Source organism: Paramormyrops kingsleyae, chromosome 12, assembly GCF_048594095.1.
Source record: "Paramormyrops kingsleyae isolate MSU_618 chromosome 12, PKINGS_0.4, whole genome shotgun sequence".
Classification (NCBI taxonomy): Eukaryota; Metazoa; Chordata; class Actinopteri; order Osteoglossiformes; family Mormyridae; genus Paramormyrops; species Paramormyrops kingsleyae.
This window is the reverse complement of record NC_132808.1, coordinates 726,336-740,700: the sequence shown is the minus strand read 5'-3', so window position 1 is coordinate 740,700 and position 14,365 is coordinate 726,336. Positions and strand designations below refer to the sequence as shown.

At 45.5% G+C, this 14,365-nt stretch overlaps 1 protein-coding gene across 1 annotated transcript; it reads right to left on the bottom strand.

Moving 5' to 3' along the window:
- Positions 1–5,072: 5,072 nt before the first annotated feature.
- On the bottom strand, positions 5,073–7,744 carry LOC140577731 (serine/threonine-protein kinase PLK3-like). Its single transcript, XM_072698024.1, has 9 exons — positions 7,652–7,744; positions 6,974–7,072; positions 6,764–6,880; positions 6,544–6,673; positions 6,290–6,377; positions 6,096–6,191; positions 5,771–5,966; positions 5,549–5,675; positions 5,073–5,457 (listed from the first exon to the last, which is right to left on the bottom strand). The coding sequence occupies exons 1-9, from the start codon at positions 7,742–7,744 to the stop codon at positions 5,333–5,335; spliced, it is 1,071 nt and encodes a 356-aa protein (XP_072554125.1). The 3' UTR covers positions 5,073–5,332.
- Positions 7,745–14,365: the final 6,621 nt, after the last annotated feature.

Genomic DNA, 14,365 nt, shown 5'->3' with positions numbered 1-14,365 from the left:
TTAATTCTCGGGAGCACGTTCATCTTAATAACGGCCAGCCTAGCCCGAAATGAAAGGGGAAGAGAAGACCACGAGGAGATTGAGGCTTTAATGCTCTCGAGAACGCGGCGGAAGCCAGCAGCAGTGAGCTCTGGGACTGACGGATAGATGTCCAGCCCCAGGTATCTGAAAGACCTCGCCTGGGGAATAGAAGGAGGAAGTGAAGAGGTGTGGCAGGCAGGATTCAATGGAAGGAGAGAGGATTTTGCCCAGTTAATCCTATAGCCAGACAGGGATTCATATGTTTGAAATAGGTTAAGGACATGAGGAAGATCCACGCGAGCGCTGCCAAGGTAGAGGAGCAAATCATCAGCGTATAAAGAAACTGACTGAGGGACACCTTTCACTAGGATGGGGGAAATAAGGTCTGAGTGGCGGAGGGCAGCAGCCAGAGGCTCCAACGACAGATTAAAGAGCAGGGGGGAGAGGGGACAGCCCTGCCTGGCCCCCTGAAGAAGCCGAAAAGGAGGAGAGATGTTGGCATTGGTCAAAAGGACAGAAGAGGGGGAGGAGTAAAGAGTCTGGACAAGGTTGTTAAAATAAGGGCCAAAGCCCATTCTATGCAAGACTCTCCACAAAAATGACCAATTCATCCTATCAAAAGCCTTCTCTGCGTCTAGGAGGGAATAGAGACTGGACACGGGTTTAGAAACGGCGGAAAAGGACAGAGCAAATCTGCACAGCGGGTGAAGCGGAAGAGGCGAGGAAAAAGAGATATTACAGGCCCTAAGCATGGACCTCTGCTGGAGGTAGAAAAAAATGAGGAAGAGGGAAGATTAAATGTGACCATAAGAGACTGGAATGATTTGAGACCAGAGCTGTCAAAAATGTCACCCAGGGTGGAGATACCCGACTGAGACCACGGCGAGGAAGAGATGGGGCGGCCTCCAATGTTCAAGACAGGGTTGTGGAGCAACGGAACGCTGGGATGCCATTTTGGGAAGGGGCCCAACAATTTCTCAACCATTCTCCAGGTGCGAAGCGCATGAGAGATAATCGGACCGACGGAGGCAGAGATGGATTTTAATTTAACAGGGAGGAAAGGAAGCGAGGCTAGACGATGGGGGAGAGCATATTCTGCTTCGATAGGAAGCCAGGCGGGTGGATGCTGGGGAGGACTGATCCAGCTCCAAACCGGCCTCAGGGTAAAAGCAAGGTGGTAAAATTCGAAGTCCGGGAGAGAGACACCTCCATCCAACCGGTCGCGGATTAGGGTAGAGTGTCTGACGGAGGGTCTCTTGCCATCCCAAAGAAATGTGGAAATAGCAGGCTTGACAGAGGCCCAGTACCCAGGTGGAGGGAAGAGAGGAAGCATGGAACTAATAAAATTAATTCTCGGGAGCACGTTCATCTTAATAACGGCCAGCCTAGCCCGAAATGAAAGGGGAAGAGAAGACCACGAGGAGATCGAGGCTTTAATGCCCTCGAGAACGCGGCGGAAGCCAGCAGCTGTAAGCTCTGGGACCGACGGATAGATGTCCAGCCCCAGGTATCTGAAAGACCTCGCCTGGGGAATAGAAGGAGGAAGTGAAGAGGTGTGGCAGGCAGAATTCAATGGAAGGAGAGAGGATTTTACCCAGTTAATCCTATAGCCAGACAGGGATTCATATGTTTGAAATAGGTTAAGGACATGAGGAAGATCCACGCGAGCGCTGCCAAGGTAGAGGAGCAAATCATCAGCGTATAAAGAAACTGACTGAGGGACACCTTTCACTAGGATGGGGGAAATAAGGTCTGAGTGGCGGAGGGCAGCAGCCAGAGGCTCCAACGACAGATTAAAGAGCAGGGGGGAGAGGGGACAGCCCTGCCTGGCCCCCTGAAGAAGCCGAAAAGGAGGAGAGATGTTGGCATTGGTCAAAAGGACAGAAGAGAGGGAGGAGTAAAGAGTCTGGACAAGGTTGTTAAAATAAGGGCCAAAGCCCATTCTATGCAAGACTCTCCACAAAAATGACCAATTCATCCTATCAAAAGCCTTCTCTGCTTCTAGGAGGGAATAGAGACTGGACACGGGTTTAGAAACGGGGGAAAAGGACAGAGCAAATCTGCACAGCGGGTGAAGCAGAAGAGGCGAGGAAAAAGAGATATTACAGGCCCTAACCATGGACCTCAGCTGGAGGTAGAAAAAAATGAGGAAGAGGGAAGATTAAATGTGACCATAAGAGACTGGAATGATTTGAGACCAGAGCTGTCAAAAATGTCACCCAGGGTGGAGATACCCGACTGAGACCACGACGAGGAAGAGAGGCGGCCTCCAATGTTCAAGACATGTATATCAAAAGCCTTCTCTGCGTCTAGAGAGAGAAGGGCAGCAGGGAAGGGAAAGGAAGGAGCAGCGTGAAGTACATGCAGCAGGCGACGGATGTTGTCGGCCGCATGACGGGATTTAATAAAGCCAGTTTGGTCCGGGTGAATCAATTTGGAAATCACCGCCTGCAGTCGATGGGCAAGCACCTTGGCAAACAGTTTGATGTCTGAATTCATCAGGGACAATGGGTGATAGCTGGAGCAATCTGAGGGGTCCTTACCCTGTTTGAGCAACAAAGTCATCAAGGACTGATTAAGAGAAGGATGGAGATGGGAGGCAGAAATAGCAGAATTCAGCATGTGGAAGAGCGGGGTAGAGAGCTGCTTCCAGAAGGCAGAAAGAAGTTCAGGAGGGAGGCCATCGGGCCCTGGAGACTTCCCAGGGCTCATGGAGTCCAGAGCCTCTTTAAGTTCTGTCATCGAAAGGGGAGCCTCGAGCATAGAGGCTTCTGGGCCTGAGAGACAAGAAAGAGGTACAGAATCAAGAAACAAATCAGGGTCAGAGGGTGGAGAGACAGTGGGAGGGGAGAATAAATGAGTAAAATTGAAAAAAGCTACTGTTAATTTCCTGTGGGTCAGTGGTGAGAGCTCCATCCTTGGTTCTAACAGAAGAGATTGTGGAGAAAGAGTCACATTGCCGGAGCCGAGAGCCAACAACTTACTGGGCCTAGCACCCAAGACATAATATCGAGACCTAGTGCGATGAACCAAAAACTCGGCACGGCGTGACAGAAGAACATTTAGCTCTGCCCTTGTGTTTAAGATGAGGGTCTCATGATCCGGATCAATCACTGCAGGACGAACACTCTCTAAGTGAGTTAGGCGCCTTTCGAGATCACAGATCTTCTGGCGACATTCACGAGCCAGGCCACTGGCAAAAGCAACCGTGGTGTCACAGAGAAAGCCCTTTATCGCCATCCAGCAGTAGACTGGGTCATCAGTTGAGCCTGAATTAATTGAAATAAATTCTTCAAGTCTAGGGATCAAATAGGCTATATATTTGGAGTTTCGAAGCAAAGAAGTATTGAGCTTCCATCGTGGGGACCGAGGAGAAAGAGAAGGTACAGCTAAGTGGAGGAGAGCACACTTGTGGTCAGATAAAGAAGAAGAGATCAGAGAAGCCGTAGAAACAGCGGGGGCAACAGATCGAGAAACAAAGATGTAGTCTATGCGAGATTGGGAGTTGAAGCGGGGTGAGAAGAAGGAAAATTCTCTAGCGGAGGGGTTAATTAGGCGGAATGAGTCAACCAAATTCAGGACCTCCACGAATTTACACAGGGAACGTGTAGAGGGGGGCAGCAAGGCTACCCACGAGAGAGGGAGATTTATCAAGGACAGGATCATGGACAGCGTTAGCATCAGTTCCAATAACAAAGTCGAAGTCTTGAAATTTAAGAAGGTGGTCAGAAAGATCCTGAAAGAATGAGGTGCGTGGGGGAGTGGGAGCGTATGCAGCAACAAAGCAGACCTTCCTGCCCCCCAGGTCGGAGAGGGCATAACAGTACCTGCCATCAGCATCACCCCCGGAATTGAGAATATGAATCTGAAGGGTCCGCCTCACCAGTATGGCCACCCCACATCTACGCGAGGAAGCTGATGAAGTGGAGACAACCCTGTAGAACCTGGAGGCCGCCCGCAGTGCATCTCGCTGGAGTAAATGGGTCTCAATTAAAAAGGCAAGGTCAGCGTGCTGCCTTTTCAGAAATTCAGTCACACTGGACAGTTGTTGTTCGGGGGTATTCAGGGCCCTAACGTTCCATGAAGCTATATTTATATTGACCATTATCAAAACAGAACAGACAGTAAGGTGTAAACAAGGAAAAAATAAAAAAATTAAAAATAAAAATAAATAAAAGTCTCAATATGCCAGGCATGCACCAGAGGCTGAATGCCCTGGTCGGTCAACCGTAACTTTAGGAAGTGTGTCTCAGGGAAAACCCCCTTCCCACCCCCCCAAACAAACACAAAAATTCCCCAAACCCATGCTCCAGACCGGCAACGCAGCAGCAACATTAAACACAATAGAAAGGTAAATGGTTCTGCTGCCAGGTCCAGAACATCTACCCTCCCGCCCCCTCCGACCGATGTCGGAAACTGCGCGCACGTGGCGCCCGAAGCCAAGCCGCAAAACACACTAACTGCGCGCACACATCCCCACCACCTTCTGAGTAACAGCAACGGAAGTAAAATAAAACTGACCCCATGCCACTGCTTGCTGCCTCGTGTACAGAGCAGGAGAAAATGGCAAATGGGAGTAACCGTCAGCGAACCGGGCAACAGCAGTACAGCAAACGTCCAATTAATATAGTAGTAGAAGCAAAAAAAAAAAAAACATCACATAACAGTACATTAATAATAAAATAAAATAACTGGCTTATAGGGGCGAGAAGAGGTTTCAGACCGGCCGTACAGCCTGTGGGCACGGTCAATGGCTGGCAGGAAATTGGGAAGATGGGGGAAAATAGCCGGCCAGAGCTTATTAAGAAAAGACCGCATATCGCCCCCTTCGCGCCCTAGCTTAATCCAAACCACTTTAAGATTGAGGCGACGGCTGCGGTCCTCAATCTCCGTGATTTTGTTATCCAGGGAAAGCAGAGCCTTATTAAAATCAGCCAGCTCCCTGGAGTGCCAATCGGTCACAGCCTTCACTGAGGCGACTTCTTTTTGTATGGATTTAAAGTCTGCCCTCAGCGAGAAACGAAGTTCTTCATTTCCGCGAGAAAGGGAGCCAGGAGAGAGGAAAGGGCCTCCTCAGTAACGCCGCCATCAGAGCGGGGTACTTTCTTCTCCGGGCTGGAAAGGGCTGGGCGAGGTCTACGCTGATTAGCAGCCATCAGGAGGAATAACAGGGCAAGCGCCGAAATCGTGCGAAATTGCGAACGGGAGAGTGACAAAGGGACAGACTAAAGGGCAAAAAGGCGGATGGGACGCGCGGACGAGCAGAGATAGGCAGCCATTAGCGACGAGCGTCCCCATACATAGCTTATATCTAGTAAGTTGGTCCAGCCCTCGGAATATTTTTCTGTATGTGGCCCTCACTAAAAAAAGTTAGGACAGCCCTGCTGTAGACGAAAGGGCCGCTGGTTTTCATTTTGAATTCACAGTGGGGCATATCTGCAAGAAAACATGGGAAAATCAGGTATCTGAGCCTGATGAACTGAGAGATACTAGACTAGCAAGGTTTGTGTTGAAGGAGCTTACTTACCTTTGGGTCTCCTTTGTCCAAATATGCGGCGGAACAGCCTGACGAAGAAGTGCTTTACGCGTTTCACTGCTCTGAATCTTGGCACCTTGTGGTAGCTGTTTGATGGAATTTCCTCCGGAGTGAAGCCCTAGGGTTGTAGTTTAAGATGTTTCGGTTGAGCAAAGCAATTCCTCAGGATGCATGAATACTATTGAACTCAGCAGACCAGCAGTTTGCATGTACCTTAGTGAAGAACTTATGATTCAGGATCTGCTCCAATGTGGGCCGATCCTGTGGATTCTTTTGTAGGATCCAAGAAATCAATTTCTTGGCTGATGAGGAGAGGGACTTTGGTAGAGTGTACTCTACTTTAGTGACACGCTGCTTGATTTTTTCAGCGTCGCCATCAAAGGGGTATGCACCAACAAGCATCGTATACCTGTATCAAGAAAGTCAGCAACGGCATTTGAGCTTCATTTGCATCTAACAACATTCTGCATTGGTGCATTTCAGATATCATTCTTGACTCTGGCTCTGACTGTGAGGACGATTGAGAAGGTATACATACATGATACACCCCAGCGCCCAGACATCTGACTCTGGCCCGTGTCCCTCCATCTTCCACACTTCAGGAGCTGCATACTCTCTCGTCCCACAAAAGCGTCTACAACACACACAAAAGGAAAACAGTATACATGTGCTTCAGCCTGCTGCATGAGCAATTTGAAAGATTTGCTGGAGAATCTAAGAAAAAGAACCCACTTCTGCCTGCTTTCCAGTGGCTCCAGCTTGGTGGCCAGTCCAAAGTCGGCCACTTTTAATTCCAAGGCCTCCGTTAATAATAAGTTCTCTGAAAGACCAATGACTCAAATATTTCACCTAATAACACCAGACATTAAACAGTTGCAGAATACAACAGCAGGCAGCAATCATATAAACCACACAGGAAATGCCATGTAAAATGCCAACACTAACATGTGAAGAATTAAACAAATCATGTGTGCAGGCACACATACCTAATTTGAGGTCCCTGTGGACAATGCCTTTGCCATGGATGTGTCGTAAGGCCCCAATGAGCTGCCTCATGTAAAACCTCACTTCAGGCGTGCTCAGGATTTCTCGTTCCTGAAGGAGGTCTAGCATCGACTGGAATGGGAAAAGAAAGGATGGCGTGAGTCGACATAGAGTCTTAACCTTAACAAACTGTCTGCAAAGGCCAGAAACAGCTGGGCTCACCCCCCTACTGCACAGCTCCATGAAGATATACAAGAATTTGTCATCTTCTACATGATGGGAGAAGTTAACAACATGCTGGTGTTGCAGCAGCTTCAGCAGCACCACTTCTCGGAGACTCTGAAATGTCAGACGTGTTACCACAATGAGCATAAGGGAAATGCAGTTTAACTGTGGAGGGGGCTGACTTCAAGCAGGATTCAGACCACATACCTCTTTTATTCCATCAGAGTGCTTTATCGGAATCACCTTCACTGCAAATATCTCTCCAGTGAAAATGTCCATCATCTTGAAACATTGGGCAAAACCTCCCTAAAAACACAAGTGCATTAAGAATTTAAGAATTTCTGCCATACGTAATTGATTACCCATTTTCCGTAATCTATGAAAAATAATTTTTCATCCCGCTCCCGCAGAAATGTGTAATATTTCGACCCGCTCCCACCCGCATCTGTTATGGTTTGTCCAGCTCCCACCTGCTGAATCCCACAAGCAAGGCTGCTGAAGTATAGGGTGTGCCAAAAATACCGGACACATTTTAAACGCTATAATATCTTGGCTTATAAAAATTAAATAAGGTACCAAATTTTTTTTATCTAACTAGGCTACAGACCTGAATTAAAAAATATCTAAACAGTCTCAATAGAAACATTTCACAGTCAAAATGAGAGAAATATAGGGAAACATTGAAATTTGTGGCGCGGCTCTGTGTTTATTTCAACTAGAGGTCTGCGCAGGACTGATATTTCATCCCGCTCTGGCACAAGAAACTGTCAAATGTAGACCCGCGCCGCGTCCTGCGAGTACCGCGGGCGTCCCGCCCCGTTGCAGACCTCTACTCTACAAGACAAATTGCAGCTGAATTATTTACGGTATCTTTATAGTACATACTTCTCCCAACAGTTCGAGTCTGCGGTAAAATCGCACATTTCTGGTATCAAAGATGATCTCAGGAACTTCGTGTCTCCGCTGAGGACAAGCCATGTTGCAGTAAGACAGAAACCGACGAAGTGGCGTCCAGGAACTAGGCAACGGAACAAGGTACGTTCCATAATTACGTAACGCATCGGAAATTCGAACGAAAACATGAAAAAACTTTTTTTCCCTTCATAAAATGACAGGTATTAAATAAAACGTTTCTGCAAACACACCCATTGGCATTAGTTCGACCAAAAAAAAATCAGTTTCAATAACTCACAATATACACCTCTAGTTTTCATGAGAATATTAAATCAGCCATCCGACACGCTTTTACTGTCAGGTACCCAAACCCAAGGGAGGGAACAAACACCACGCGCAGCGGCTGTAAATGGCGCGCGGAGAGGAAGCCGGGAATTAGCCAATGTAGCTATTGCCATGGTATTATTTTATAAAGGGGAATCTAAGTTGCATTTAGTTAAGTATATTTATAATTTAATTTAGTAATCGCACTCTTATTGTGCTGGCGTAATATACTTAGTATACGATTAATAACAAAAAAGGAAAGGTGAAAAATATATACGTATGTACACGATTCTTATGATAAGCAAGTCGCAAGCACGGACACATTTTAAACGCTATAATATCTTGGCTTTTAAAAATTAAATAAGGTGCCAATTTTTTTTTATCTAACTAGGCTACAGACCTGAATTACAAAATATCTAAACCCAGTCTCAATAGAAACATTTCACAGTCAAAATGAGAGAAATATAGGGAAACATTGAAATTTGTGGCGCGGCTCTGCGTTTATTTCAACTAGAGGTCTGCGCAGGACTGATTTTTCATCCCGCTCTGGCACAAGAAACTCTCAAATGTAGACCCGCGCCGCGTCCCGCGAGTCCCGCGGGCATCCCACCCCGTTGCAGACCTCTACTCTACAAGACAAATTGTAACTTAATTATCTACGGTATCTTTATAGTACATACTTCTCCCAACAGTTCGAGTCTGCGGTAAAATCGCTCATTTCTGTGATCAAAGATGATCTCAGGAACTTCGTATCTCCGCTGAGGACAAGCCATGTTGCAGTAAGACAGAAACCGACGAAGTGGCGTCCAGTAACTAGGCAACGGAACAAGGTACGTTACATAATTACGTAACGCATCGGAAATTCGAACGAAAACATGAAATAACTTTTTTTCCCCTCCAAGAAATCACAGGTATTACATAAAACGTTTCTGCAAACACACCCACTGGCATTAGTTCGACCAAAAAAAAAATCAGTTTCAATGACTCACAATATACACCTCTAGTTTTCATGAGAATATTAAATCAGCCATCCGACACGCTTTTACTGTCAGGTACCCAAACCCAAGGGAAGGGAACAAACACCACGCGCAGCGGCTGCAAATGGCGCGCGGAGCGCTGCGCGGAGAGGAAGCCGGAAATTAGCCAATGTAGCTATTGCCACGATATTATTTTATAAAGGGGAATCTAAGTTGCATTTAGTTAAGTATATTTATAATTTAATTTAGTAATCGCACTCTTATTGTGCTGGCGTAATATATTTAATATACGATTAATAACAAAAAAAGAAAGGTGAATAAAATATATATATATGCGATTCCTATGATAAGCAAATCGCAAACACGGACATCGTTGATCTCTGGAAATGAAAGTTAGTTACAATAACGTAGACCGACAATTTCCCTTTGTGGCATGCAGCGAAGGATGTATTTAATGTTTCTTTGCAGCTTGTTTTACTAAAATGTAATTCCGCAAGCTGTGCATTCTATTGATTTGTGTGTGGAGTTTGCATGTTGTCCCTGTGTCATCATGGGGCTTCTTCCAGGTTTCCCAGTTTCCCCCCACAGTCCAAAAACATGTGAAGTTATTCAGAGTTACCAAACAGCCCATAGTAGTGAGTGACTGTGTGTGCTTGGTGATAGGTTGGAGCCCCATCCTGGATTGCTCCTTCCAGGGCAGGGTGTGCCAGTGCTTTTCCTGGGTGCTGCCTCACAAAAAAGATCTTGACCTGGTTTCATTTTGAGACAAATTGGCCCAAAATTGAAACAGCAGCACTAGGTGGCAACAAAGGAAGGATTGGACGGCTATAGACGACAATTGACCTTGTGAACTCTGAACCTCTAAAAGTATTCAATGGATCTTTTCCAAACTCCCCATGAACATTGTGGGGCCCAAGATGATTTTCACCTCTCTGTGAAAGTTATCATGTGGGATCTCACCATACAATTTATCTGTAACAATCTGTCAGAAGGTTGGAAAAAATTATCATGGGAAATTTAAATCTGTTTAAATCCTACGACTTCACAGTTGGGCCCTCGAGCAAAGACCTTAACTCCAATTGCTCCAGGGACTCTGCTTTTTCAAAAAGAAGTTTGTTGCTTTGGATAAAAGCGTCTGCTAATACATATAAATGTTTATTCCTTTTATCTATCATCCACCCCCACCTCAGACACACAACCCCTCTAAAAGGACGTGGTTAGACTCTGCTGGCCTCAGTTTAGCTGTAGAAGCGGCGCTGATCTTCAGAAACGTCCAGTGGAATCATGAAGCCCCATCAGATCTCTGCCTTCTTCCTCCCGACGACAGTGCTGCTGTCCTCCACTTTGGCTCAAGGTAAGTCTGCAGCATCTCACAGCTTTCATCAGGACGTTGTCAGTATCTTGGATTTTAATAAAGATCATGGACCCAATTGTGAAACATGAACACAGTTTCTCTGGGCGTATTTCTCATGTATGTATGTATGTATGTATACATGGCTGTATATACTTTGTATATAGATTGTGTATACATTTTCCGTTCTTCATGTCTGTCCAGATGGCTGCAGACCATTTAAGTCTAGGACTTATAGGATTCTTTAAATTTCTTTGATACAAGCAAGGTTACTGACCCAATTATAAGTTTTTTCGCTGTGCATTTTTCATGTATATATTCAGTGGTGGCTGTATATATTTTGTATGCAGGCTGTACATATATACATTTTATGTTCTTTATGTCAATCCAGATGGCAATCTGTCGGTGTATTGCTGTTTTATGTACTTTCCTGGAATACTGTGGATGGACCAGATAGTTGGATATGTAGAGACCCGTAAAAACTGCATTAAACCTGGAATTATGTAAATATTAACTTTACTCATGTATTGTTTTGAACTATTACTGTTTTGAGATTTAATATTTGTTGTGTGCAAAAAATCTATAACAGAACTAATTTTTAGTTCACGGTAAGATGCATATGGAGACAGATTCTAACAAGTGAGAAGCAGAACCATGTCATTTTTTTCCCTTCAGTTTTCAGACTTTACACCACAAAGGGTAAAGAAGCGTGTTTTGATCCCATAGATGACTGGGTTCAGCAGGTCAAGCAGAAGCTGGATCAGCAGTAACGCCTCGTGTCCACCTGGCAAAACATGATGAATGAATTTTATTACACTTGAGCTTACTTCCATCCATTTTCCAAACCGCTTATCCTTCTGGGCCGCCGGGTCGACTTTAATTCATTTGTAAAATTATTTTCTGTCATTTTCCAAGTCATATAAAATGTTACAGCGTATTATACTTGAATATATTGAGTTTTAATTCTTTTATCAGTATTTTAATTATAAAACAACATTCTGGTACTTGGTGGGCATCTGAAAAAGACTATTAGAGAATCATGCAATTAGCATAATATAAATGTATCCATTCTCTATGTGTGTGTCACGCCCACATCAGACCCCGACCACACCCAGCCTCACCAGAACAGCCCCTCCTACATACAGATCACCTGAAAACATTTAAGTAATCAAACTTTTAAAGTAAATTCTTGCCAAAAAATATGTTCAGTTCAGCACTTAAAAGATATGAATTTGTTATATTTGAACTACACTCAAATATTATGCTCTGATGTTCTTAGATCTTCATCTACACTCAATCCTTCAATATTTCAGTTCTTATTTGGGGGATTTTCTCCCATTCGTCCTTGCAAAGGGCTTCTGATTCTGCAAGATTCTTGGGTTGTCTTGCATGCTCTGCTTTTTTGAGATGTATCCGCAGATTTTCAGTGATGTTTAGGTCGGGTGACTGAGGGCCGTGGCGAAACCTTCACCTTGAGGTATTCCATTGTAGATTTTGAGGTGTGTTTTAGATCATTATCTTATTGTAGGACCCATCCTCTTTTTAACTTCAACTATTTGCTGCTGGAATTTGCTGCATGATATTTATTCAAATCCATTCTTCCCTCTACCAATGACATGTTCTCTGTGCCACTGGCTGCAACACAAGCCCAAAGCATGATCGATCCACCCCCATGCTTAATAGTTGGACTGGTGTTCTGTTCCTGGAATTTGGTATGTGGCCAAAAAGTTCTATTTTGACTTCTTCAGTCCACAGGTCTTGTTTACAAAATGCATCAGGCTTGTTTAGATGTTCCTTTGCAAACTTCAGATGCAGAATTGTGTGGCTAGGATACAGGAAAGATTTTCTCCTGCCGACTCTACCATGAAGGTTACATTTGTTCAGGTGTCGCTGCACAGTAGAACGGTGAACCACCACTCCAGAGTCTGCTAAATCCTCCTGGAGGTCGTTTGCGGTCAAATGGGGCTTTTTATTTGCCTTCATAGCAATTGAATGAGCAGTTCTTTCAGAAAGTTTTCTTGACCTCCATCATTCCTGTTAACTGCCATTTCTTAATAACATCATGAACTGAGGAGACATCTATCTGGAAACGCTTTGCTATCTTCCTGTAGCCTTCTCCTGCTTGGTGAGCATTAATTATTTAAATTTTACAAGTTAAACTTAAACGTTATCTAAGGGCTGATCTTGGACTGGCCAAACTTTTGCTTCAGACCCTTTACATTTTTTGTTATTTTGTACCTGTGAACGATGGAAATAAAATTTAATCTTGCTTAAAATATGAAAGAAATGTGTCATCATTAACTTTATGATTATACTTTTGGTGATCAGTTCATCTTCTGCTGACTTAACAGACATTTTAAGCCCAAACTTTTGCATGCCACTGTATGCTTTTGAAACAAATAACCTCAGAATTTCCTCATTTAAAATTTTTGGAAAACAAGAACAGGATGAGCTAAGAACATCAGAGAGCGCTGAGCCAGAAACCAGGGGCACCAGTGAAGCTGAGGTTGACCAAGAGGTTGGAGATGAGCTGTTGCACAGCGAGATGTTTGATCAGAAGGAAACAGGAGTCCCACCTCCTAACTAGGCAGACACTCTCGGGTGAGGAGAGCCTTCGCCAGGCAGAGTTGGAGTGGCAGGTCCTCCAGGCCCGGAAGCAGGAGGTGGCAGGACCAGCGTTGGCCTGGCATCTGGGCAAGGAATCTGCAAAGGCCCAGATGGAGCAGATCCAGGCAGCCGAGCGGCACAAGGAGAAGGAGCTGGCGCGTGTGCGTCTGGAGAACATCAAGCTGAAGGCGGCATCGCCAAGGGTGAGAGAGCACTGTCTGCCAAGAAGGGGCTGGCGGAGGGGCTGCACATCCTCGACTTCGAGCAGCTGAAGCTGGAGAACCAGACGTACAGCGGTAAGGTCGAGCGAGTCGCAGAGATTCTGTTGCTGCGCGACAAGATCGCAGGTGCGTGCACGTCACAGAGAAGCTGCGATGGGTGCAGATGGCACTTGCAGCTGACCTGGCAGAGATGGAGGTGGCGGTGGCACGGTCACGTGACTCTCTGACATGCGGCAAGCGGACTCGGGACAGGGTGCGGGCAGACAACCTGCGGCTGCGCCAACGAAGCGAGCTGCTGGGGAACAGCGTGCTGCTGCGAGACATGGAGGAAAGGGTGGGCGATGTCATGTCGCTGGAGCTCAGGCTGGGGGCGCTGAAGAGCAGGAACTGCAGAGCTGAGAGGAAAGTGGAGCCGGTCTGGGACACACCGTAGTGGGATGAACAGGCAGGCAGACAGATAGACACACACACACACACACACATGTAAACTGTCACACATGCAGGCTTTCAGATCTATTAGTGATGGACTAATATTTAGCATCATTACGGATGTCATTAGAGATTTTGGGCCCCTAACCCAGACCAATTGCATTTCAGGGCCCCTGTAATCATCCTAACTGCAACCCCCCCCCACCCACCCCCCTTTTTGGTGTCCCTGAACATCACCATACTTAAATATGAAAAAGGTGATTTGTAATTTAATGCAGTTTATTTTAAAAATCAGTTTTTGTAACAGATTGAGTGGTAGCTGAATCCTCAGCAAAGATGGATTCCTTTGCAGTACATTGCAGTTTAACACAGCAAACAGCATGTTCAACAGTGAGATTTCCCCCAGATGTGTAAGACAGTTACAAGATGATTATAGACGAATAAAAGACAAACTTGTGTCTCTCACTCTGCATGGTTCTCCCTCGATTCCTTTGTGTGAAAGTTTCAGGTTTTATTGTCACAAGTGTGCAGAGGAACACAGTGAAATTCTTATACCACAGTTGCAGGGGGGGGGGGGGGTTGAGCAGTGGGACAAATAGCAGTGTGATGCAGGACAAGACAGTGCAGTATGAGAGTGAGCAAACATGTAAGAAGTGCAATGGGGATGGAAACTGGCTGCAGTGTAATAAATACTAATAAAGTGCAGAAGTGGAATTTTAACAACGTGCAGTACAATGCAGTGGGGGGGACAGATGCAGGCCACTCTCTTGGTCACTGTCTTGAGTAGAGAAGCTGT

Coding starts and splice junctions, on each gene's coding strand:
- LOC140577731 (XM_072698024.1), bottom strand. CDS start 7,744: ATGGCTTGTCCTCAGCGGAGACACGAAGTTCCTGAGATCATCTTTGAT. Junction 6,674..6,763: donor TGGAGCTGTGCAGTAGGGGG/GTGAGCCCAGCT, acceptor TTCCCATTCCAG/TCGATGCTAGACCTCCTTCA. Junction 5,458..5,548: donor TGGACAAAGGAGACCCAAAG/GTAAGTAAGCTC, acceptor GTTTTCTTGCAG/ATATGCCCCACTGTGAATTC.